This window comes from Otolemur garnettii, unplaced genomic scaffold (assembly GCF_000181295.1).
Source record: "Otolemur garnettii isolate 467f Iridium unplaced genomic scaffold, OtoGar3 scaffold00108, whole genome shotgun sequence".
NCBI lineage: Eukaryota > Metazoa > Chordata > Mammalia > Primates > Galagidae > Otolemur > Otolemur garnettii.
Genome location: NW_003852503.1, coordinates 3,286,339 through 3,309,758, shown reverse-complemented (window position 1 = coordinate 3,309,758; position 23,420 = coordinate 3,286,339). Strand labels below are relative to the sequence as shown.

General features: G+C 43.1%; 1 protein-coding gene across 1 annotated transcript in view; it reads left to right on the top strand.

The window, feature by feature from the left end:
* The window catches only part of SORL1 (sortilin related receptor 1), a 163,983-nt gene that overhangs the window by 68,518 nt on the left and 72,045 nt on the right, over positions 1 to 23,420 (top strand). Inside the window, exons 12-17 of the mRNA XM_012809544.1 lie at positions 2,697 to 2,785; positions 12,914 to 13,092; positions 14,618 to 14,804; positions 18,897 to 19,025; positions 19,515 to 19,600; positions 22,835 to 23,007. Of these exons, the coding sequence (XP_012664998.1) occupies positions 2,697 to 2,785; positions 12,914 to 13,092; positions 14,618 to 14,804; positions 18,897 to 19,025; positions 19,515 to 19,600; positions 22,835 to 23,007 (843 nt within the window). The remainder of the gene's footprint in view (positions 1 to 2,696; positions 2,786 to 12,913; positions 13,093 to 14,617; positions 14,805 to 18,896; positions 19,026 to 19,514; positions 19,601 to 22,834; positions 23,008 to 23,420) is intronic.

The following is a 23,420-nucleotide window of genomic DNA, read 5'->3' as shown; positions in this document are numbered from 1 at the left end:
CTGTTCCATTCGGCCATGTGTCTATTTTTATGCCAGTGCCATGCTGTTTTGGTGATGATAGCTTTGTAATGAATTCTGAAGTTAGATAGTGTGATGCCTCCAGCTTTGTTCCTTTTGCTCAGGATTATTTTGGGGTCTTTTGTGGTTTCATATAAATTCTAGAGTTTTTTTTTCCTATTTTTGTGAAGAACATTACTGGAATTTTGATAGATTGCATCAAATCTGTAAATTACTTGGGTAGTATTGTCATTTTAACTATTAATTTTTCCAATTCATGACCCTGGAATATTCTTCCATTTATTTTTTTGTGTCTCCTTCTATTTCTGTCATCACAGTTTTATAGTTTTCTCTGTATAGATCTTTACCTTTTTGGTTAGATTGATTCCTAGGCATTTTTTATATATATATATATATATGTATATATTTTAGCTGTTAGAAATGGGATTAGTTTCTTGATTTCTTTTTTAGATTATTTGCTATTGGTATACAGAAATGCTACTGATCTTTGTATATTGATTTTTGTGTCCTGTAACTTTACTGAATTCTTTTATCAGTTTGAGCATTTTTCTTTTTTGTTGGCGCCTCTAAAGAGTTTCTCAGTTGAGCCAAATGTACTTCTCAGTTTCATAATTTCTGGGTTTTTAAAATTATTTCAATCTATTTAAGTTTTTCAGCTGAATTTATGAATTGCTTGTCTGTTATCTTGGAGATCACCGAGTTTTCTTAAAACTGCTATTTTGAATTTTTGATAAAATAGTTCACGAATTGCCTTCTTATGAGGGTCAGTCACTGGAGTTTTGCTTTGTCCTTTGGGGGAGGTCGTGGTCCTTGTTTGCAGTTGTTCTGTGGGTATCCTTGCATTGAAGGATTAGTTATTTATTCCAGTTGTCCCTGACTTATTTTAGTTGTTATTGAATATCTTTGCTTAGTGAATCTTCCCTGCTAGGTTGCTGCCTACTTTTCAGCTCTAGGTGGCGCCTTGAGCCCAGGTTCACTTCCACTCTGGTTATGGTTGGTGCACCTGTTGCAAATGGAGGGGATCCCAAAGGGATTATCCCAGCTGGGTGGGATAACCTGGCAGTGGGTAGAGGTTTGTGTCCTGGGCAACAGTCCAATAGCCAATCTTATGTGGCATCTCCTTTGTCCAAGAGACAGAGCAGAGTTTCAGGCCTAGAGATAGTTTCATCCCTACCTCCTCTGGGGTGTTTCTTCTTCAGGCAGTTGTGATGCTGCCTGTAGGTGCGGCAAGGACCCATCTTCTGCCAGGGAGGTGGGAAAGCTGGCCGACCACCTCAATATCACTTTTTCTGGGTTGCTGCTGATGTGCTGATGAAGATCTTGGGGCTTATATATTTGCCTTTGTTTTCTTGATGAGGGGAAGAGAAGCCAGCTTGCCCCGATGCCACCATTTTGGAGTTGGAAGTTCAACAATCCTTTATGTTCTAAATAACATATAGCTGCTGTTGGTCTGTATTTATCTTCAAGTTCACTGATTCCGCTGTCATTTCTACTCTGATATTGAGCCCATCAATGAATTTATTTCAGATATTATATTTTTTCTGTTAAAGACTTCTGTTTGGTTCTCTTTTTAAAAAATTGTTTTCACTCCTCTGAGGATAATTTTTATCTTTTGTTCATTTCACGTTCGTTTTCTCCTTCATGGAACGTGGTTATAATAGCTATTTGAAAAGTTCTACGTAGGATTGGTGCTGGTTGCCCATCTTTCCCCTTGAGAATTGGGCACAACTTGTGGAGATGTGTGTGTGTTATACGTTGAATAATTTTGGTTTATATTCTGTACCTGTAAATGAAATGCATGAAATTAAATCTTCTGGAGGATGTTTTTTTTTTTTTTTTTTTAACACCTCATCAGCCTGTTAGGATCCTCCCATCCTGTCTTGGTTTTTGTAGGTGACAGTTCAAATCTCCGTTTTGTCTGCTAAGCCTTTCTTCTGCTGGCTTGGGTGTGAACCTTTATAGGTTAGGGGTTAGGCTGACGCTTATGTGAGTTCATATACAGAGTTAGGGGTAAGTTTACTTTGGTGATGCTGCCCCTCTGGGATTCCATCTGCATTTTCTCCCGCCGACTTGGGCACGTTTTCCTGGTCTCTTTAGCAGAATCAGTTTCTTTTGAAGTTTAGCTCTTTGGCTAGGACTGAAGTGTATTCCATGACTGGGGCTCCCCTCCCCGCTGGTCAGCGCCATGCTGGAGAACCCACACCTGTGTGCCTGGCTTCCCCAGGTTTTCACTCCCTTTTCTATAAGCTGCCTGCTTTTTTCAGCATCCTTTGGAAGTTGCTTTTTGTATTTTGTTCGGAGTTTCTAGTTGTAATTAGCAGGAAGGAATGGGCTATCGGGGGTTCATGCTGTCATAGTAAAACTGGAATTCTAGTTGGTTAATTTTTAATAATTGGTCAGAGAGAGTCAGGGATTTGGGCCTGGGTTTTACCTCTCCTGTCCACAGTTTGCCATTTTAGTGTTAAGCCCCTTTTCTCTTCATTTGTGGAAAAAATTGAGATACCAGAACTTGCTTTGGTAGGACTGTGTGGAGTGGCTGAGATAATGTGTGTGAATGTGTACCCTAAACTTGTATGCAGATAGTTGGCATTGCTGTGTGTGTGCACGTATATGTGACTTTTGCACAGTTATCTCCACAGCAGTGACATGTGACATAAGCACTGGCTTTTCCTCTTTAGGCACTTCCTGGACCTCACTATTATACATGGGGGGACCACGGAGGCATCATCATGGCCATTGCCCAGGGCACAGAGACTAACGAGCTGAAGTAAGTGTCTCTGATTGAATCCTTTCTTTTAACATCTAACTGTTCTCCCAGAAATTTATGTCTGTGATGATAATTATCTTTTTACAGCATGAGCTTGTTGAGAGTACAATTTTTGACCTCTGGAACTTACTTAAAACTTTCCTTATCTATCAAATGGAAGTAACAATATGGCCTTTCTGTCTTAAAGGGGTATGGTCAGGAACAAGTGAAATTATTTTATTGAATTGAAAAGTTCAACTCTATATAAAGAACTAACAACGACTAAAAAAAATACCTAGAGACTCTTTAATTTCTATTCCTTTGCCTTGTGTGTGACGCGAAGATTTACTCACGGTATGACTAATTAACAAATAATTCACAAGTGATAATTTACAGAATGCATGTAACTTGATAACCATTTGACTTCTAAGCTGCGTTAGGTCTTGGAGTTTCCCGTAGATGAGCTGAAAGGGCTGGTTGGACTGAATGGCTTCATTTCACAGATGAGATAACTGAGGCTTAGCGAGGTGAAGTAACTTGCTCGGGCTCTTCCCATTTGGTAACAACAGAGGCAGGATCAGCAGTTCCGTCTTCAGATTACATCATGTATTCTTCACAGTATAGTGTTCTGAAAAGCACAGATGTCAGGAGTCTGTAACTTCTACCCTGGTAAGTTTTGGTTTTATCGGAGTCAGTCCTTCGATTACTTTTGTCTGAGTTATTGGACAGTTAATGTCAGGTTGGGGCAGACTGGCCCTACTTCTCCCTATTTTTGAGCCAACCCATTAGATAGATTACTGAAGGAGGTGGAGAGGGCTTCTGCAATCATCTTGTTTAATGCAAGGGAAAAGCTTCTTTTCCTTTCTCCTTTTAGAAACAGAGCCAGCAGCAAGAGAGAGATGGGTGGTGTGGAAAAAGATATCATAGTAGCTGGTCTTCCCCCGTGTAGTTAATTTGACGTGCGCTGAGCAGCCTGGCCGCAAAGAGGGAGATAGAAGCAAAGCTCTGGCATTCAGCATCCCACATGGCTGTTCTCTGTTCCCTGGAGCTCTGGTCAGCCATTTCTTGAGAGGCAGGAGTCAGAAGAGGAGGCTCTGTTTGTACATCATGCTCTATTTCTATATTCAGATTGGCGTTTGCTCAGATGACGACTGTCACAAAGCACAGTGCTTCCCACATTTATACTGTCATTTACATAGCCACTCATTTAATTCTCATCTCACACAGTTAGCGAGCCCTAATTGGGCCAGGTACTATGTATCTAGAGATAAATTGGGTGCTGTCCCCCACCCTCTTGCAAGATAGGTGAGGAAACAATGGTAGTCGGTACACTGCTAGGTGTAAGGACCATGCAGGGGACATAGTTGGCTTCCCTGGAATGTATTTCACTCTCTGTGTGGCTTTCAGATTTCAGAGTCCATTCTCGATTTTCCTTGTTTAACTTCTCTACCAATTACATTTGCATTCCAAGCTGGCTCCTCTTTAGGACTGAGTGTGATTTTAGTCCTCTTACACCATCTGTCGGTGCATATGTGCTCGGGGAACGCAGCGTCATTCTGCACTAGCTGGAGCAAAACATGATCAGGAAAATAAACCTGCTGCCAGCAAATTAGCATGCCCTCCCCAGACATTTAAAAATGACTGTGTGGTTGTAGGCTCTGGGGGATTACGGACACTATAGCATTCTTCTGTTCCTATAGGTCGTTTGGAAGTGTCTGCAGCCATGGTTCAAATAAATTGCTTGTAAACATGGAAATACACAGAGGCTTCCTGCTGACAGGTGCACGTGTCCCAAATACCAGCCTGAGCTTGGCCTGAATCTGTGTAGCCACCTGGCATTTACTCAGAGTGTTGTTCAAAGGTGTTCTGCTTCTCCTGCTGCTCTGAAAAGCAGGGAATTATGTTGAAGCTAGTTCGTACCTTAAACCAGCACAGTGATTTACTGTGATGCCTGTGTATGAGTGGCAGCCGCTTCTGACAAAACTGGATTTCTGTCGTTGGTCTGGGAGGACTTCAGGCCCCTTCTCAATCTGGCCTCTCCAACCACAGTGATCTCTCCTTTGAGTCTCATAGCATTTATTGGCTGTCCTATTCATTGGGCATTGATCCTAAGCTGGTTCCTTTGGTTAGTTCCATTTTTATGATATTCCTAAATTCTTCAACTTGTTAGGAAGACTTTGCAGGTAAGTATTTCTGCTCTGTACAGGTTTGTAGGCACTTAGCAAATCTTTAATTGAAATAAGTCATGCAGATTTAGTCTTCTGAGATTGCTACTTTTTTTTTTTTTTAACTGATGTATAAAACTGAAAAGAACCTAGGTAGTGTGCCAGGTACACAACTCCAAGGGACACCATTGCTGTTGTGCTTCATGAAAATGACAATCCCTGGAGCAGAAATGTGAGTAGGGGCTCCCTGGAAATGTACAAGTTGGCCCAGGAGGCTCCAGAAATGACCTTGTCCCTCTTCTTCCGTTTTCACACGAGGGAATAACCTATTAGTGAGGAGTTAGGACCCTGGCTGGAACTTGAGCGTGTTTCTGTTAGGAATCATTTCAGGTCAATTACACAAACATTTGTTGAACATCCACAATGAACCAGATGTTGTTCTAGATACCAAGGACACAGAGGCGCATGGAGCCCTGTTCAGAAGCTGCTCATGCCCCCTGTGGCTCTGCGGTTTCTGAGCTAATTGGAAAGAGAGTCTGGGAGTGGGTTTTTTTTTTTTTTTTTTTGGAAAGGCAGGGAGGGTTTCTAACCTGACACTTAACCCATCTTTAGGGCGGAAAGCCAAGTTGGTAATGTCAATAACTCTGCAATGAAAGGTAGTGGGGACAGAAGTTGAAACATTGCTTAAAATAAGAGGGTTTGTTTTGCTGTTCTTTTAAATTATTCATGTCTTCCTCTCCCGATTAGCACAGATAACTAAGAGCTGACGCTTGTTTGTCTCAGCTGCTGCGTTCCTTCTCCACGGAGACTGTTACCTTTGTTATTGTTAATTGAAATTGAGAGTGAGGAGTGGAACGCTCTGTTTTGCTGTTGTGACTACACGTCTGAAATGAACAAATGAGAACCTGCTGGCGTCTCACTCACTCATTCATTTAGCACACTGCTGCCGTGAACTGCTCGGGGGGACCTGGGAGCAGCATCTGCAGCCTTCTTCAGAGAAGGGGGAGCGTGTCTTTGCACTCTGACCCAACGATCCAAACACTAGTTGGTTGGCTTGGTCATGAAAGATGAGATCAGTTTCTGGTTCTTCTCTGGTTCGTCGGTCAGCGTGATAATATTTTGAACTTGCCCCAAAGGGTCTTTTCTCTAACGAGATTTCTGATTTCCTAGGGCTTGCCTTTGGGAATCCTGCAATGCTCCTGCAAAGGCTGTCTGTAGGAGAGCCCCTGTCTTTTCTGGACCTCAGTTCTGGAAGCAGCCCCGTAGCTCCACAATTTGAGGGAGGTGCCAGTTAACCTTGTCACTTGATCGCACACCTACACCCCTAGTAACACCAGTGCACTTGCCGACAGAGTTGTCCCCTACTTCATTCTAACCCCCTTTTCTACCTCTTGAGGTGGTAATGAGCAAGGATTCTTTTCACCTTTTAACTGTTAAGACACCCAGAGACAGGGTTAAAAAATTAATACTCCTCTGTTGCGAGAAAAGGGACCAGGGACCAAAGTGTGAGTAAGAGGTCTTGCTCCTGATGAGTGGCAGCCTGGTGACAATGCTCACAGACTTGGATCACTCAAACAGAAGGGTGTAAGATGGAGGTGAGCCCTGGGTGTGGTGGGGTGCAGAGTGGAGGCCAGGTAGTGCTATCTGGGAGGCAGGGATGGGACTTGAGCTGAGGCAGAAAGGGTGAAAAGCAAGGTGGGAACACTTGTCCAGGGTTTTGGAGATTCCTTGAACAAAAAGGGAAGGGTAGAATAGTTAGGGTGGAATGTTGGCTCTTTAGTATTAATAGAAAGCAAATTCTGAGGTGGGGAGCGGAGAGAAAGGAGGCCTGAGATAAGGTGTACGGAGGTGAATGCCAGTCCTGGGGGACCTTACTGTACCTTACTGAGGACCTTACTGTCCTTTACTCAAAACTTCGCTTTTGAGATAATAGAGCAGCGGTTCTCAACCTGTGGGTCGTGACCCCTTCTTAACAGTGAAAGTACATCCTGCATATCAGATATTTACATTACGATTCATAACAGTAGCAAGATTACAGTTATGAAGTAGCAACAAAAATAATTTTGTGTTTGGGGGTCACCACAACATGAGGAGCTGTATTAAAGGGTCGTGGCATTAGGAAGGTTGAGAACCACTGGAATGGAGTGTCTGTGAGGGTTTTCAGGGGTGGGATGGTATGGCTAAGTTTGCATTAGGGAAAGGTGGCTCTGACTGAATGGGGAGGCATGTGAGTAGAACAAGGCTGGAGATGAGAGATGATGCTCGGGTGGGTTTGAGGACGGGTCTGTGGAACATGGTTCCTGATGAGCCTCGGGGACGGTGACTGCACCACTCATAGGGAAGTGGGGGTACAGGAGCTGGCTTGCAGGGCAATGTCACGAATGCCTACAAGGACAAGTGGAGTTGAAGAAGCTGTGATATGTCCAAGGGGAGACGCCCCGCAGGAATCCAGGTATATAATGTCATCTGGTTCAGCCTTCTACCCCTCTTTGCAAGAATTTTCTTTGGGCCATCTGGGATAGCCGATTATCCAGTCTTTGCTTGAATAGTTCCAGTAGTGGGAGATTTGCCAGATACATAAAAAGGCGCTTCCATTTCACTTTGGGGGAGTTTGTTGCTCCTGTGTTTACTTATGAGTAGAAGTTTTCTCCTAAGACAGCACAAATTCTCCCCCTTATAGCTTCAGTTGGGCTTAGTTCTGCTCCTTGGAGACACACAACAGGTATGTCCTTTTGTCTGAAAGCCTTTCCCGTGCGTAAGGATCCTGTTCCTGTCCTTCTGGTGTCTGGCATGATGGTGAACGTATCAGGTTCCTTTCTTCATGGGCTGTAGAATCCCGAATCTTCGCCTCCTGGCTTCTCCTTTAAGTCTGTCTCATGACGTCAGTGCCTTAAATGGTGGGGTTTGGATCTGACCCCAGTAGCCTGACACGTGCAGAAGACATTGGGATTAATACCTGCATGATTCTGGACACACCATTTCTATTAATGAAAACCTCAACTGTGTATTTTCTTGATAGTCTCCTCAAACTAGTAGCTCCTATTTTTTGTCACGTATATACCGAGACATTCATATCTGGGTACACCATTTAATCACTTCTGAAGGATGCCCGTCAAGATGGAGAGCATTCCCGTCACCCCAGAAGATGCCCTGAGCGCCTTCCCGGACAGTGCTATGCAGCCCTGCCCACCTGCCCCAGATAGAGGAAACGGCCTTTTTATCATCATAGATTAGTTCTGCCTATTCCAGAACTTCATGTTTGTGTTTTTTCCTATTTGGCTTCTTTTACTCAGCAGAATAATTTTGAGATTTATTCATCTTATAACCTGTATCAGTAGGCTGAGTTCAATTTAACTAAAAAACCCCAGAGATCCTTTTTTTTTTTTTTTGTATGGATCTCATTAAAGACCAGATGTTCCTCGTCCTGTATCTGAGTTGAAGCTCCACGCCGAGCTTTATTTTTATCCTCATTTTTGCTTACTCTTTTCCTTTGAACCCCATTTTTGGCATTTATTATATAATCTGGACAGTTAGCCTTGTGCCCTTTATAAATTTGGTAGAAACACCTTCCAGATCCCCATCCAGATCCTGGGCAGATGTGCTGAGCTCTGTGGGAACTAGAGGTCTCGTTTGGGGTTGAGATCAAACCGTACATCAGCGCCCTCGGGATTTGTTGCAGCAGCAGTTAATTTTATCTAACTCTCTGGTCCACAGAAATCATCATGAGAAAAAGAATATCTTACATCATTACCCTGTTCTTCAAATCAGAAATTATCATGAGAAAAAAAAAGGGATTAGTTTGTTGTGATTTGTTCGTAAAACCATTCTTCCATGAGACCCAGCCTGACTTCCTTTTCTTCTAAGTGCTCTCAAATCACCTGTTTGATAATCCACACTTGAAACCACCTTTTCTTCTTTGGGGAAAGAAAACCATTCTTCCTCTTCCAGCCTTTGAGATCTTTGTTCTTCACGATCCTTGCGGAGATTATTAAAAGGCACTCTGTAATCATCCTATCTTTCAAAGCTTTCCGTTCCCTAGAATTTATTTTATACTCCTTTTCCTTTAACTTATGTTTTTTCTTTTGTCTTGTTCAGTTTGAAGATCATTCTTTTTGATAAAGATAAAGGAAAAATAAAAACTCTTTTGTGTGTGTGTGGTTTCTCTTTTTGAGACCCAGCTTTACTGGAATAGTTTTTAGAAAATTCTCTGCTAATGAAGTCTTTATTTTGTTCACTTTTTTCCATTTAGCCAGGAAACATGAAATAGTCCATAGCTCAAAGGTCTTACAGTCTAATGAAGATGGGACTGGGTGTTGGTTTTCATGAATAAATGAATGAATGAATATATAGGGTTTTTTTGGTACAGGTAATTAATTGTACCTGTTATTATTTATACCACTGTTTATCAGACCAATGATCTTTCTCTTTCTGATTCTTTATAGAACTCACTAGGTAATGAACCCAACAACCTACCAATTGTTTTGGTAATTTGAAACATAATCCTTGATTCATTTTGAACTTGGGTTATCTGGCTAACAGGATAAAAATAGCTATAAATTGTATCGTTAGAATTAAATAGTAGTTACTACTGCTCTTTAATTGTTTTACCTTGGTTATATGACTTTTTTCTCCTCTTGAACATGTTTAAAAACCTAAGCTTGTCAAGAGCCTTTCTGTGTAGTTACACATAAGAGTCATAAGTGGGATAATTACCATGGCTTCTTCCTTTAAATGTATCTGGTTTATTATATTACTTGGGCCATTATAAAAGTTTTGACATACACAAAAATCAAGAAATGTAAAATCCATGGAGATGGAAACAAATGAAGTCCTCCCAGTAACACTGATCAGCTGAGCAGGTTGAAACTTGTATGGGCGAGTTAGAAAGGACACCGTTGACGTGTTTCTCGGAAACAAAACAATGGGCATAATACAGCCTGTCTCGAATCTTTCATAGTGGCCTACATATTATATTATCTGATCTTCCTATCCTTTTGAGAGTTTTGGGCCATGAGATTATGTCTATATCTTTATCTGAACAGTTTGAATTCTCTATTTCTAAAGGCTGAAGCCCTATATCCTCTTTCACAAACATGATTTGGTTTCTTTTCTTTTCCTTTCTTTTCCTTTTCTCTCTCTTTCTTTCTCTCCTCTCTTCTCTTTTTCTTTTCTTTCTTTTTTCCCTTTCTTTCTCTCTCTCTCTCTCTCTTTTTTGGGGGAGGGCAGGGTTTCACTTTGTTACCCAGGCTGGAGTGACAACACTGTATGCTAAAAACACTGGGTGAAAGTGTTGGGGGCTCAAGTGATCCTTTTGCCACAGTGTCCTGAGTAGCTGGGACTACAGTTGCATGCCACTATGCCTGGATAACTTTTCTTTTTTTTGTGAGGTGGGGATCTCACTGTCTTGCTATGCCCAGTGGTTTGTGTCCTGACAAGGTTCTCACCACTTTCACTTCATCAACATGAATTCTCTCTTAGGGTCAACATTCAGTCCAAATATGTAGACATTCCCTTACTTGTTGCAATTGATAATGCAACTGCCCTTCCCACCAAATTCTGCAAAGGCTTCATGTTCTAAATGAGCAGTTTCTTCTCAAGACTATGCTTGGTCGTGTACATGCCTGTTAGTTCCATTAATGAGTGATTGTCAGAATCCTCAGGGAACCTCTCAAGAAATGGGATGACTCATTTCCTAAGATTATCTTGGGTTCAAGGTGGTCTTAAATAGAATTACCTTGGCAATGTACGAATAGATGGACTTCCAACATTATCACAGGATGGGCAGGTAGCTGCCATTGGAGTCTGTGTAATAGGCCAACTCGTTTGTTTTGAAAGTGATACTAAGTCTTTATTAGCTCATCACACTGGTATAAGGGAGAAATCTGAATGAGTTATCCAAGAATCTGCTTCGAAATTTGTTTAAACAGAATGCATGTTGGCAGGATAAGAATTACTCCTCTTTTAAAAGATCTGTAGAAGAGATCACTTGGTCTCCCATTGACGTTCGTTGTGCTGCCCTGTAACCTCACCCTGGCTTAGCACCTTGCCTTTATATAGAAATATCAATTTTAGTAATCTCAGTTTGAGAAGAAGTGTTTGGATTGAACGATATCATGAAAAATGGTTGATGTTAGCATCCTGAGGGAGTGAAACTAAAAACTCAAAAACCTGAGAAAGGTGGAGGAAAATGTCATGTCTGTGATTAGGATTTAAGAGAGACCCAATAGCTCTGTGATTCTAAAGAACGTTCTAAGTGTGTGGTTTCCCACCTTGCCAGCTCACTGGGCGATGAAGCAAGGATCAGGCAGATGCCTCCCCCTTCTTCAATACAAAAGATAATCTAAAATTAGTACAATTACTGAAATGCTGCTTATTCTTTTAAAGCTTTGCTTCCTTGTTCTGATGTAGTCTGTCTTGGAGACTTTTCCCAGGATAGACTTTGTCTCCATCTTTTTACATTTTTGTTTTTAAAACCACAGAAAATTTGGAAAGACTACTAAACACCCTTTACATAGTGGTACCCTTTACCTGGGTCACCAGTTGTCAATATCTGTTCTCTGCCAGTTTACTTCTTTTGTTTGTTTGTTTGTTTTCAGACAAAGTCTTACTCCATTGCCCCAGCTAGAGTCCAATGTTGTCATCATAGCTCACTGCAACCTCCAACTCCTAGACTCATGTGATCCTCCTCCCTCAACCTCCCAAGTAGTTGAGACTACAGCATATTCCACTGTGCTGGCTAATTTTTTATTTTTTTAGTGGGAAAGGGGTCTTGCTTTTGCTTAGGCTAGTCTTGAACTTCTGAGCTCAAGCAGTCCTCCCTCCTGGGTCTCCTAGAGGACTGTAGGTGTGAACCACTATACCTGGGCTTACTTTTCTTCAGTCAGTCTGTTTACCTATCTATATATCCATCCTATTTATCCTTTTTTGGCTGAATCATTTGAAACAAAGTTGCAGGCATTATGTTTCTTCATTGTTACTTAAGCCTGTATTCCAATAAATCAGAGCATTTTCCTACAAAATCACAATGCTATTCTCACATCTAAGAAAATCAACATAAACTCAGTATGACTTACTCATAATTTCTCAGTTGTCCCGTTTAATCTTCCCGAACTGCATCCGGAATTTGATTACACATTGCAAGTTTGCTTACTCGTTACATAGGGTGTTCTACTTCTTTAGTCTCTTTTAATCTGTTAACAAGCTCTCTGCTTTTTTTATTTCTTTGTTTTTCATGGCCTTGATACTTTCGAAGAATCCAGAGCAGGTGTCACGTAGAACGTCCCACATTTTGGATCTATCTGATTGTGTAGAGTAGTCCATCAACGATGTATTATTCTCAATCCTTTATTCAGGAGGAACATAGTGTCAGCTTGTCCCACTGTCAGTAATGCTAAGTTTGGTTAAGTCTGTGACTCCCGGATCGTCTGCTATGAAGTTACATTTCCTTCTTTGTAGTGAATGATTTTTCTGTGGGTTGATGTCTTTAGATCACTAGCCCCCAACACTTTCACCCAGTGGTTTTAGCATGCAGTGATAGCCCTTGTCTGATTTGGTTATTGCACTGGGATTTACAGAATGGTAAGTTTCTCCTCATTCTTTTATTTTCTACCTTTACGAGGTGGCATTCTAATATGAGAAACATACTTCCCTCCTTTGCTTCTTTCTCTTTTAGTATCATTAGAGACCCTTGCCCCATATATATATATATATGTGTCTGTTACCATTGTTTTTCTTTTTAAACTTTCTTAGATTTGGGCAAGTGAAGCCCCATAAAGCTGGTTCTTGTGTCGTTTTGAGATGACTGCCTTAGTCTCTGAACTCTTCTTTGCTTTCTGGCACAACCTTAAACTTTGTCTCCTTTAGCCCAGGATTAGCCATTTCTCCAAGGAGCCCTGGTTCCTATTCATGGTGAATGTTAATTGGACATCCGGCCCTCGCCTTAGAGTTATTAACAGCAAGGGTTGCTCTACTTGCATTTTGGTAGATACAGTACCAACGAAGGGGAGACCTGGAAATCGTTCATCTTCTCTGAGAAGCCATTGTTTGTGTACGGCCTCCTCACTGAACCTGGGGAGAAGAGCACCGTCTTCACCATCTTTGGCTCAAACAAAGAGAATGTCCACAGCTGGTTGATCCTCCAGGTCAATGCCACGGATGCCTTGGGTAAGCTGCTGCCTCCTTGGCCTTTTTCACACAGACATTTACTGGCCACCTGTTGGGTGTAAAGTGCGAGCTGAGAAAGGTGCTTGATTCCCTGGGGGAGGTGGGCACACACTAGTTAGTGAAACTCACAAGGAGATAAGTGAGGATCTGCTCAGTTCTTTTTTAGCAGACTGTGTGTTTTTCTTTGTTTTTTAGTTTCCTTATGCAGTTCCTGGCACCTAGTCCTTTTAAGTCTATGTTTGTTGAATGTGTGGAGGGGTGGATGAATGAATGAATGAAAGATGTTTTTCCATATCACCAGTCCAAGTGGGCGTAATCAGTGGGGATGCCTTGCTGCCTGGATGTCAACATGCCAAGTGATTGCAGGGTCCTCGCAAAGCCATCCAGGATCTGGTTATGACCTGCTAGTCTAGACACGGGATGTGTAAGTGAGCGAGGAAAAGGGAAATTCTTCAGCGTCTTCCCTCTCCCTCCCCAAGTTCTCCTGCCCTTTCCTGCTGCTCATCTAATTCTGCCCTTTCCTGCTGCTCATCTAATTCACATTATTCCAGCTGCCCAGAATACCCCCTATTCCTTCTGAACCTCACCCATGCAGTCTCTGCTATTTGAAATCCTTTTCATATTTCAGAGTCCCCTGAAGATATCCCCCCTCTTCTCTCTGCCCAGCACATTGGCCTACTCATCATGCCTTGAATTATAAATTTGTTTCTGTTCCTCTGTGGGTGTCGTCTTCCATCCACTGGATTTTACCCCACTTACAAACAGGAGTTTATTCTGTGTAGTACTCCACCTGCTGGATGGGCTGATAGCTTTACAGTCATTCGGGATTTAATACGTTTAAGAAGTTTGCTGACATACATACATGCCTGGCATTGAATGGACAGTTGCGTGTCATCTTTGGGTAGTGTTTAATCTGATTGAAGACATAAAGTATTGATATAAACATAGTCCTACTTCGGAATTCCTGTGGAGAGCACATTCTACTTACGTTTTGAATGAATGTGGGCAGTTAAAGTAACAGTGCCAGTGTCCTGCCGTTTCTTAGCCTCTTTCCATGAGGACCCTGTATCTCCGAGGCAGGCAAGTGAACTCTTTTTGCTCTTGGGCCATACTCCCAGATGTGCCCACACTGCCCAAGGGAGCAGGTGGGGAGCAATGCTCCTGGGTGATAGCACGCAGCATGGGTTCAGCCTTTCCCTAGCTCCCTAGGAGAGAAATCCCTCTGATTAGCTGTTTCTAAACAGAGCTGCTGACTCTCCTGAAATATTTCAGAAGTTTGAATAGTGTCACAGTGACTTACCTCTTCCCGACTTTCTCAGATGAGTGTTTGCATTTCAGGTGGTATCATTATTGCTTGTGTGGGTGCCCCCTAGCTTCAGAGCAAGCCAGTTAGAGGCTCGGGGCGGCTCCTGAGGTCTGTGTGCTTGTGGGGCAGCAGGAAGATGGTTAGGAAGTAGAGGACGGGGCCAACAGGAAGCCCCACGTGGGCCTGCCTCTGATGCTTCCTGCTGTTTCTTATCCCCAGGGGTCCCCTGCACAGAGAACGACTACAAGCTGTGGTCCCCATCTGATGAGCGGGGAAATGAGTGCTTGCTGGGACACAAGACTGTTTTCAAACGGAGGACCCCCCACGCGACGTGCTTCAACGGAGAAGACTTCGACAGGCCAGTCATTGTGTCCAACTGCTCCTGCACCCGGGAGGACTATGAATGGTTAGTTTTGCTTTGATGGCTGGGGAATTGAGTTGTGTTTCATTCACTGAGTGGTTTGGAGGAGATGGACTAGGCCAGGGTCCCTTCCCCTGGGCAAGGGAAGGGAGGAAACAAGTCTTTAATAACTGTCCCGGCCACACAAGGCCTCTGGGAGGCACTTTTTTCATGAGTTCTCTCTAGTTCTTACAGCCATGTGATCTGATAGAGGTGTTATGATCCAGGGAAGCTCTACTCTGGAGTGGATAACTCTGGGATTGGGTAACCCAAAAGGGGAAGGTGTGGAAGGTTCTATTATAGGCAAATCCTTTTCCTTAGGACCCTTGCCCTGGAGGGGGTTTATTTCTTTGTTTGAAATGAGGGGATGTTTTCTATGTGTATATATACACATCATTAATTATTCCTTGAGCAACATATTCAAGGCACGCTGAGAATGTTAAAAGCAGGTGATGTGACTCGTGTACAGGTTATTGGGACAGGGGGTGGAGGGCAGCAGGAGAAATTGGTGCTCTTGTGATTATGGCAAGGAAAGGTGAGGGCTGTGATTTGCTCCTGGGGAACCATGACATTTTGGGGAATAGTACTGTTTCTGAGATGGGCTGTAAGGGAGCATTTGGAGATGAGCACAGACGCATTCATTCTAAGACCATGTAGCAGCAGCGGGTAAGTATGGAGGCAGTAGAGAGTGGTTGGTAGTTTAATTTGAGTGCCTTGTTGGTTGTGTGAAGCAGGGCAGTGATTAGAGATGAAACTGAAAAGGTGGACTATGATAGGGGTAGAAACCCTGAAGGGGATGGACCTTACCCTATAAGCAGGAGGTCTTTGGAGGCTGTTAGGCAGAGGTGGTGATCTGAATAGAGCTGAGCTATAGGAAGATGATTCCAGCAGTAGGGTGCATAGGAACTCAGAGCTCCTGAATGGTCTGTAGAGCATGTAAGTGAACATGAAATAGCTGGAGTTTAGTCAGGGGCTTTAACAGAGCCCAGGCATTGACCATAAACACATAACTTGTATTCCAGTGATTGCTGCGGCACAAGGGAACTAACTGCATTTTGCTTTAGGCAGCCAGACTTACTGTGAATAAAGCCAGAAACCCCTGCTGTGTTCTAGTTCAGAGGTTGGAGTAGGGCCCTGTAGTGACTATCTCAGCTCCAAAGGCCATATGTTTTCATGGACTCTGTTCCAACTGCTCAATTCTGCCCATAGGTGAATGAAGGCAGCTATAGATGAACTGGTGTGGCTGTGAGCCAGTAAAAATCTATTTACAAAAATAGCCAAAGCCAACCGCATTTGACTGCTCCTGTTCTAGACTAGCATTTGTGAAATTTTTGTATACACGCGAATCACCCAGGGTCTTGTTAAAAAGCAGATTCTGCCTCAGGAGTTTAGGGGTCTGCAGTTCCACCAGGCAGACGCCCAGGCCATGTAGATGTTCCTTAGTGCCTGGTCACCCTCCAGCAGCAAGATGTAGATACCGTAGCAGCCAGACATGCCACTCCCTGTGAAAGGAGCAACACAGACCCTTCAGTGGCAAAAGCACAGAGTTGTTTTGAGGTTGTTCCCAAGGGCGTCTTTGGTGCCTTCTGCTCTTCCTTAGAGCCCCTGAATTATAATCTAATCTGAGAGCTTTGTTACCCTCAGGTTGCTCCCCCTGGACTGGACTGAACCTGGGAAGGCCCCCGTCCCTGAAGAGATCGTAGTGCCTTCTCTCCCCCCTCTTTCTATCCCTAATAAGTCCTTCAAAATAAAATTAAGAGTAAATAAGAAATACATAAGAAAATTCAGCAAATCTTTGGTGTGTTGCCTTAATGACCAGTTTTAGACTTAAAAAAATAACTATTAAAATCTTCTAAATCTTTCCTTCTTCTTTTGCACTTCCTGCCCCCAAATCAAATCAATTTGCTTTCCTGGGTTACCTGGCCTTACTCCTGTGAGTCTGCCATGCCTGCCCATCTGCCGTCCTGGAACCTGCCAGATGCTTTTTCCTGCTGTGTTCTTAGGGGCCAGTCAGAGGGGCCACCTGTTCTGCCCCTCATGGAACTGGGATGCAGACCCAATGAGATCATGGGGGTGATCACCCTGTGAGAATGGTAAAGGGGGTGTTGGTTTCAGGCCCTCCCCTGTTCCTCTTGCTGTTTGCCACTAGAATAGCAGGCCTGCCTATGTGGCTCTTGGAAGGTTGAATGGGATTGGACTGGAGCAGCGAGGGGGGGAATGGTCCTAAGATGGATAACGGAAGAAGAGACGTGAGCTTTCAGTCTTTGTTAGTTCAAGTTCTGACTGACAAATGTATTTGAACACCAGATTATTTCTGATAGTCCTTTGGTATCACACTGCGGAGCCCTCTTATTGGCCCATATGCTCCCTGATTTCAGGAGTAATTTCTTTTTCTTTCAGTTTTTGGCTGTGGCTGGGTTTGAACCCACCACCTCTGGCATATGGGGTCAGCGCTGTACTCCTTTGAGCCACAGGCGCTGCCCAGGAGTAATTTCTTTTACGTGTTTATATTTCACCACATTGCCAAGTCACATGGCTTTTCAAGTTCTTAACTACAACCCGTAGTAAGCAATAGATTTTCTATTACAATCTTATATCTAGACATTTATGTATATGCAGATACTTAAACACATATAGTTAAAACCAGAGATTTAGGGGACAACATTTACTTTTAAATATGTATTGCCTATTTCTTTTTGGGGAGGGAAGGAAGCTGGTCTTGGACTTACTCAAACCACTAGGTTGTGACCTACAGTCAAATGAGGCTGCCCAAGAGGGATGCTTTGCAAAAAAGTAATGAGCTAAATAAAGCTTCACCTAGCTGCTAAAAAAGGTTTAAAGTGGCTGTTCAGTAAAAATGAAGTGATTTAATGAATGAGACCTATTTGGTGTAAAAGCTTTGTAAAAATGCTGCCTTTTGAACAATTCCCTACAAATTGCTAAATATGAATTATGATTGCTGTGTATCTGTTAATACTTTTCACATAGGATATATTTACTAAATATTGGATTGAATACAGTAAGGAAGCTTTTCTGGTAGGACACACAACGTGGACTATCTGTTTGAGTTATAGAATTTGTAGCTTGGGCAGGACCTCGGAAGGGACAGCGTACAGCTGCCTCATTTTCAAGTTGTCAGGGGTGTCCTAGCGAAGCTGTATAGTTGAAGGCGTAGCCAAGATTCCACTGAGGGCTCCTCCTTCCCGCTCCGGTGCGTCTCCATCAAGCTGGGAGACATGGCAGATGTGACCCCTAAACCACAGGAGGTCTCATGAACCAAACTATTGCATCTCAAGTGCAGGATGAGGGACCCAAGGTGATTTTAGGTAGTATGTGGACTTGGTCTTTTTTTTTTTTTTTTTCTTCTTCAAAGACAGAGGGTCTCTTTGTCACCCAGGCTGGAGTACAGTAGTATCATCATCATACCCCAAATTTCTGGGCTCAAGTGATCCTCCTGCTTTAGCCTCCTGAGTAGGCTAGGACTGCAGGTGGCTACCACCACCCCCAGCTAATTTTCTTATATTTTATAGAGATGGGATCTGCCCTTGCCTAGGCTAGTCTTCAACTCCTAGCCTCTAGGAGTTCTCCTACCTCAGCCTCCTAAAGTGCTAGAATTACAGGCATGAGCCACCATGCCTAGCCATGGATGACATTGTGTTAAATAACATCGAATTCTTAGCCGAAATAATTTTTAAAAATATTTTAAAATTTCTAACTCTTCTGATTATGTCAAGAAGAAAGTCTCACTGGGTACCAGTAGTTCTGTAACATTTGTGAATCCCTTTTCAGGAAGAGAGGGCAGGCCCAGAGTCTTTGAGTAGGGAACTGATCTAGCTAAAATTTAATATTATTTTGATTTGGCATGATGATGTGTGTTGTTCTTGTCTATTTATGGCATATGGCTGTGGTTTTCCAGTTGTGGTTCTGATCTAAAGCTTCTTTTACAGACGTGTTCTTATAATACAAAAATGTATTTAAAGTTAGGACATGTTCAATAACTTATAATAAAAGTGAAAGGTCCTATGGTAGAAGGGTAGGTACTGAAATCCCTGAAGTGTATAAAGCAATGGCCTTGACAAACCCCAATTGCCTTTTTAGTGACTTCGGTTTCAAGATGAGTGAAGATTTGTCATTAGAGGTTTGTGTTCCAGATCCAGAGTTCTCTGGGAAGTCATACTCCCCTCCCGTGCCTTGTCCTGTAGGCTCTACTTACAGGAGAACCAGAGGGTATGTATCACGAAAGTTGCACGTCAGGGTCGCAAGGGATCTACGTTTGGGGAGAGCATAGAGGACTGCCACTTTCTTTCTTCTCTTTTATACTCTAAATTCTAGATTTCCAAACTATCAGGTCGCAAGTAGTGTGGGCAACGTTTAAAATTATGTCTGCAAACCCCTCTCCTCCAGTGAGAAAAAAATCACAAGTCTGTAAAGTATCTTTGCAACTCTGGGAGCTTCTTAAGTCAGCACCTGTAGCAAGGGAGGAATGGTCAGAGCTTATTAAAGGGATACATTAATATTTAAAAACCACGCCCTAAATTGTTTGGGCCTGCCTCGTTTAATTAGGAGTCCAGAAAGACTAAGTATCGTCCTCCTAGTTGGGTGGGGAAGTGAATAGTGGAATGTGCTGTCTGTGGGCAGCTGTAGGCCCCAGCTGAGATGCCTTCGTGACTATTCTTAGCTGTTCTGACCTCTTGCTCTTGGGGTGGGGGGTGACAGCTACCGGAAGATTTCCGGGGACACTTGTAGCGGAGGAGACGTTGAGGCACGGCTGGAAGGAGAGCTGGTGCCCTGTCCGCTGGCAGGTAAGAGGAGTGGTTTCTCCCCTTTGAGCCATCCCTGAAGCAGTATCACGATCCCATCCACAGCCAGGCTGGGGGCTCCTCTTAATTTAGTGGTGAAAAATAATGGCACTTGGAAGAAGCATGACCAAGTTTCCTTTTCCCCTGAGCTGGGCATCCAAACTAAAGTTATATGTAAGCTTATTCCTTTGCAGGAATGGAAAATATTTTATGTCAGCTCAGTGTTTCCAGGGAAATCCCTTTGTTCATTGCAAATACTGGCATCTGTGGGGGATGCAGGGGTCCCCATAAGCTTTTGTGTGTCCCTTAATCTGTTTGTCCGAGTTGACTATAAAGAGATGCACTTCTTCTCGGGAAGTAGTTAAGTGGTCTGTCTTAATTGTATAATACTACTAATATTAACTAATATTTTAATGGAGTTTTGTAGACTTTAGTGTACTTTTTCACGGTTTGCTAATTTAATCCTTTCAAAAACTCAGTGGAATAGATATGATCAATTTTTTTTTTTTTTAAACATGGGGAGGAAGCATTTTCAGGGGAGAGGTTTCTTTAATTTTAGGTCACACATCTAGCGAGTGACAGTTAAAATTCAGACTCTCAGCCTCACACTTGTCCCTGAACATTGTAAATAAGTGCCATTCTCATTATTTCAGACAATCATTACGGATGGTAATTAAGGAAAACTCATTGGAGTGATTACACGTGCTCTAGAGGTGTAGCATGCCCTAAAACACATCTTAAGTTGATTTAGGGTTTGATGTAATGTGTTGGGAGTGTTTGTAATCTAGGCATGAACTTTGGATACTTTAAAAAATAGGTTATCTCCTGGCCTGTTTTCTTTCTTCCCTCTGTTTCTGGTTCTTACGCATTTGAGAACTTCTTTATTCCCTGTGAGTCCATCCTGCTCATACCTCTTGGTGAAGGCAGAAGACTGGGGCTGACTTCATCGGCGCTGGTGGGATTGTCCAATGGGATGGCTGTAAGCGCCACGGATCACAGGAGAAGTGCGGCGTCTCCACCGGCAGGGCAGGGCGGCCCTCTCTTCTCTCACTGCTGACAGCGTGCCCTGGTGTTTTTCATGCTAAGCTCATTAGTCCCTTAATTTAATCTTCTATCATTACCACAGTAATTAACCTACCTCACTGTGGAGACTTAGAAAGAACCACCACTTCAGCAGCTTCCTACGAATGAGCAGATAATATTCAAATATTTCCCTCACAAGAGCTGTTACTGATGAGGGCTTGAGTTAGCAGGGCTTGAGTGATTGCTCTTAAGGGGCTGGAGCACATACTTTTGTAATAAATATTTCTGAAGCTAATTCAGTGAGGGACAGGACAGTTTGTTTAAAGTCATCTAAACTGGCAGGAAAGCTATTTTCTCTTCTAATAGGAGAGGATAGAACAGGGAATGAAGTGGAAAATTTCATTTCATTGTAGGTTACCGCCTAAATATAAAAGAGAAAAAAAATTATGAAGTAGAAGGCAGGGATGTACCTGGTAAGAAAAAGGTGGTTTCATAGGACTAATGAGAACCATCACATCTTTGCAAAGATGTGGTAATCTGGGCATCTGGAAAGATTTTTAAAATGCAGTAATTTTTTTGTTGATTACTGAAATAACACACATTTCTAGGCTGTGCTCAGAGGCAGCTAGGATCAGCTTTTTCTGGGTTAAGCTTTGCATGCTGAAACACTGCCTTCTGCCTGGAGCCTAATCCTAAAGCAAATATTTTTGGACCCAGGTTCTACTGTAAGGGCATTAGTTTCTTAGAAGGAAAAAAACCCAAAGTAGCAGAATGAGGTTTATAGATGCTGGAGAGAGATGTGGGGCAAAGGGCACGCTGCTGGCAAGTGACTGTCACACGCCCTGCATCTAGAGGGGCCCCTCCCTGGGAATTGCAGTGGCAAGATTTTCTGGATAGCAAAAAGGAGAGGGTAGCATGTGGTTTGAAGTGAAATGAACCAAAGGAAAAGAAGGCAAACTGAAACCCTATTAAAAATCTTAGATGGATTTATCTTTTGCTGCATTATCTATAGGGAAGGCTTTGTAAAGAAGGTGGCTCGTACATGATAACTCACTGAGGGGACGGAGCGGGGTTGGGAGTGGGGGGCCAGTGATCCAGGTAGTGTCCTGTATGTAATATGCTGTCAGAATGGATAGCAGATAGGAAGGTCGATGTGCTTCTCATCTCCATTGCTGGGGGAGAGTCTGGATGTTCTCCAGGCTTTTCCCTGGAGTGGAAAAGAGAGAGCACAGCGTGGGTTTTCCTGTTACTGGTTGTCTGACATTAGATGAGTCTCATAAGCGCTCAGGGCCTGTGTTTCTAAATCTTAAAAAATGGCAGCGTTCCCATCTTTATCATAAGAGGCAGCCCAGTGTAGGGATTATACCAGAGACTCTGGATCTCTGCTGGTTATGTGACTGTCGGCGAGATCTCTCTGGCCTCAGTTTCCTTATTTATAACATTGTGTTAATGATCGTTTCCCCACCAGACAGTTGTAATGAGGATTAAATAATGCCTGGTAGAGAGTACGCGGTGTAAGCATTTGTTAAGTGGAAACAGAATCTTTATGATGATTGTGAAACATTTTGTAAACAGTCAAGAACAAGTGTGTTATTATTGTTTTGAAAATCTAATAGGTTGATATAATTGCCATATGGCACTGTGAACAAAACACAAACACACGAATGAATGGATTAGAAAGCTTAGTTAGTAGTTACGGGCTCCTTTTGAGCCCGGGGTCTCATGTGGCAAGTATTATTCACAAGTCTTTTGAACTGATAAACACTGTGACCTGAAGGAAAAAAAATTTTTTCTTGTGTGGCAGTCAGTGCTGGTCCACAGGATTGTGGTGCTGCCCGATCTAGTCATAGGGCAAGGGAGAATGTGGTGATTGGTCCAATGAGGTTGGCCAGTGTGACTCCCAAGGCTTTCAAGCTGAGCTCACACGTGTGGGTGTTGAAGCATGTGTTTTAGGAGATTTAGATTAAAAAATAAATGCAGCAAATAAAACACAGATGAGGAAACAGATCCCCAGGCAGTTCAGTAACTTGCCCAAGGCAGGAATGTGAATCCATCTCATGCTTCTGGGTCTTGACCCCTCCACTCTTTCCCTTGGTCTTCTCTACTTGCATGTGGGTTTGAGGTCTGCGTGTCAGACAAAAAAATTAGGTCAGATGTACCAGGACCTCGTCAGTGTGCCCTGGATCCAACTCCGGCGGTCTTGTGTGTCCGCAGAGGAGAATGAGTTCATTCTGTACGCCATGCGCAAGTCCATCCACCGCTACGACCTGGCCTCGGGAGCCACCGAGCAGCTGCCTCTCAGCGGGCTGCGGGCAGCAGTGGCCCTGGACTTCGACTATGAACGCAACTGCTTGTATTGGTCTGACCTGGCCTTGGACATCATCCAGGTGAGTCAGTCCTGGGGGCTGTGCCTTGTGACTACCCGATCGTGATAAGCTTCCTCTAGAATGGCCCATGGAGATGGGTGGTTAGAGGTTCGTGAACCGTAACTCATCTCAGGGCCAACAGAAGAAACTTGGTTGCAGTTTCTGGTGTTAATATTTTTCTTTTTTCGCTTACTTCTGTCTGTATAGGAAGGATAAAAGAAACATCAAATCTGCTGACTTGCTTATAGGTGAAGTCTCTCTCTTCCTGCCGGGAAGGTGCTGGGACTGATAATGCAGGATTATTAGTCACCCCTTATTGTGCCATCTGCCTCTTTTAGCATCCTTCTTTCTAGGTCATGCCTGTAGTAACACCGGCCTTAACCATTGTTTGATTATCCACTTCAGCCATCCTGAACACAGATGAGCCAGGAAGC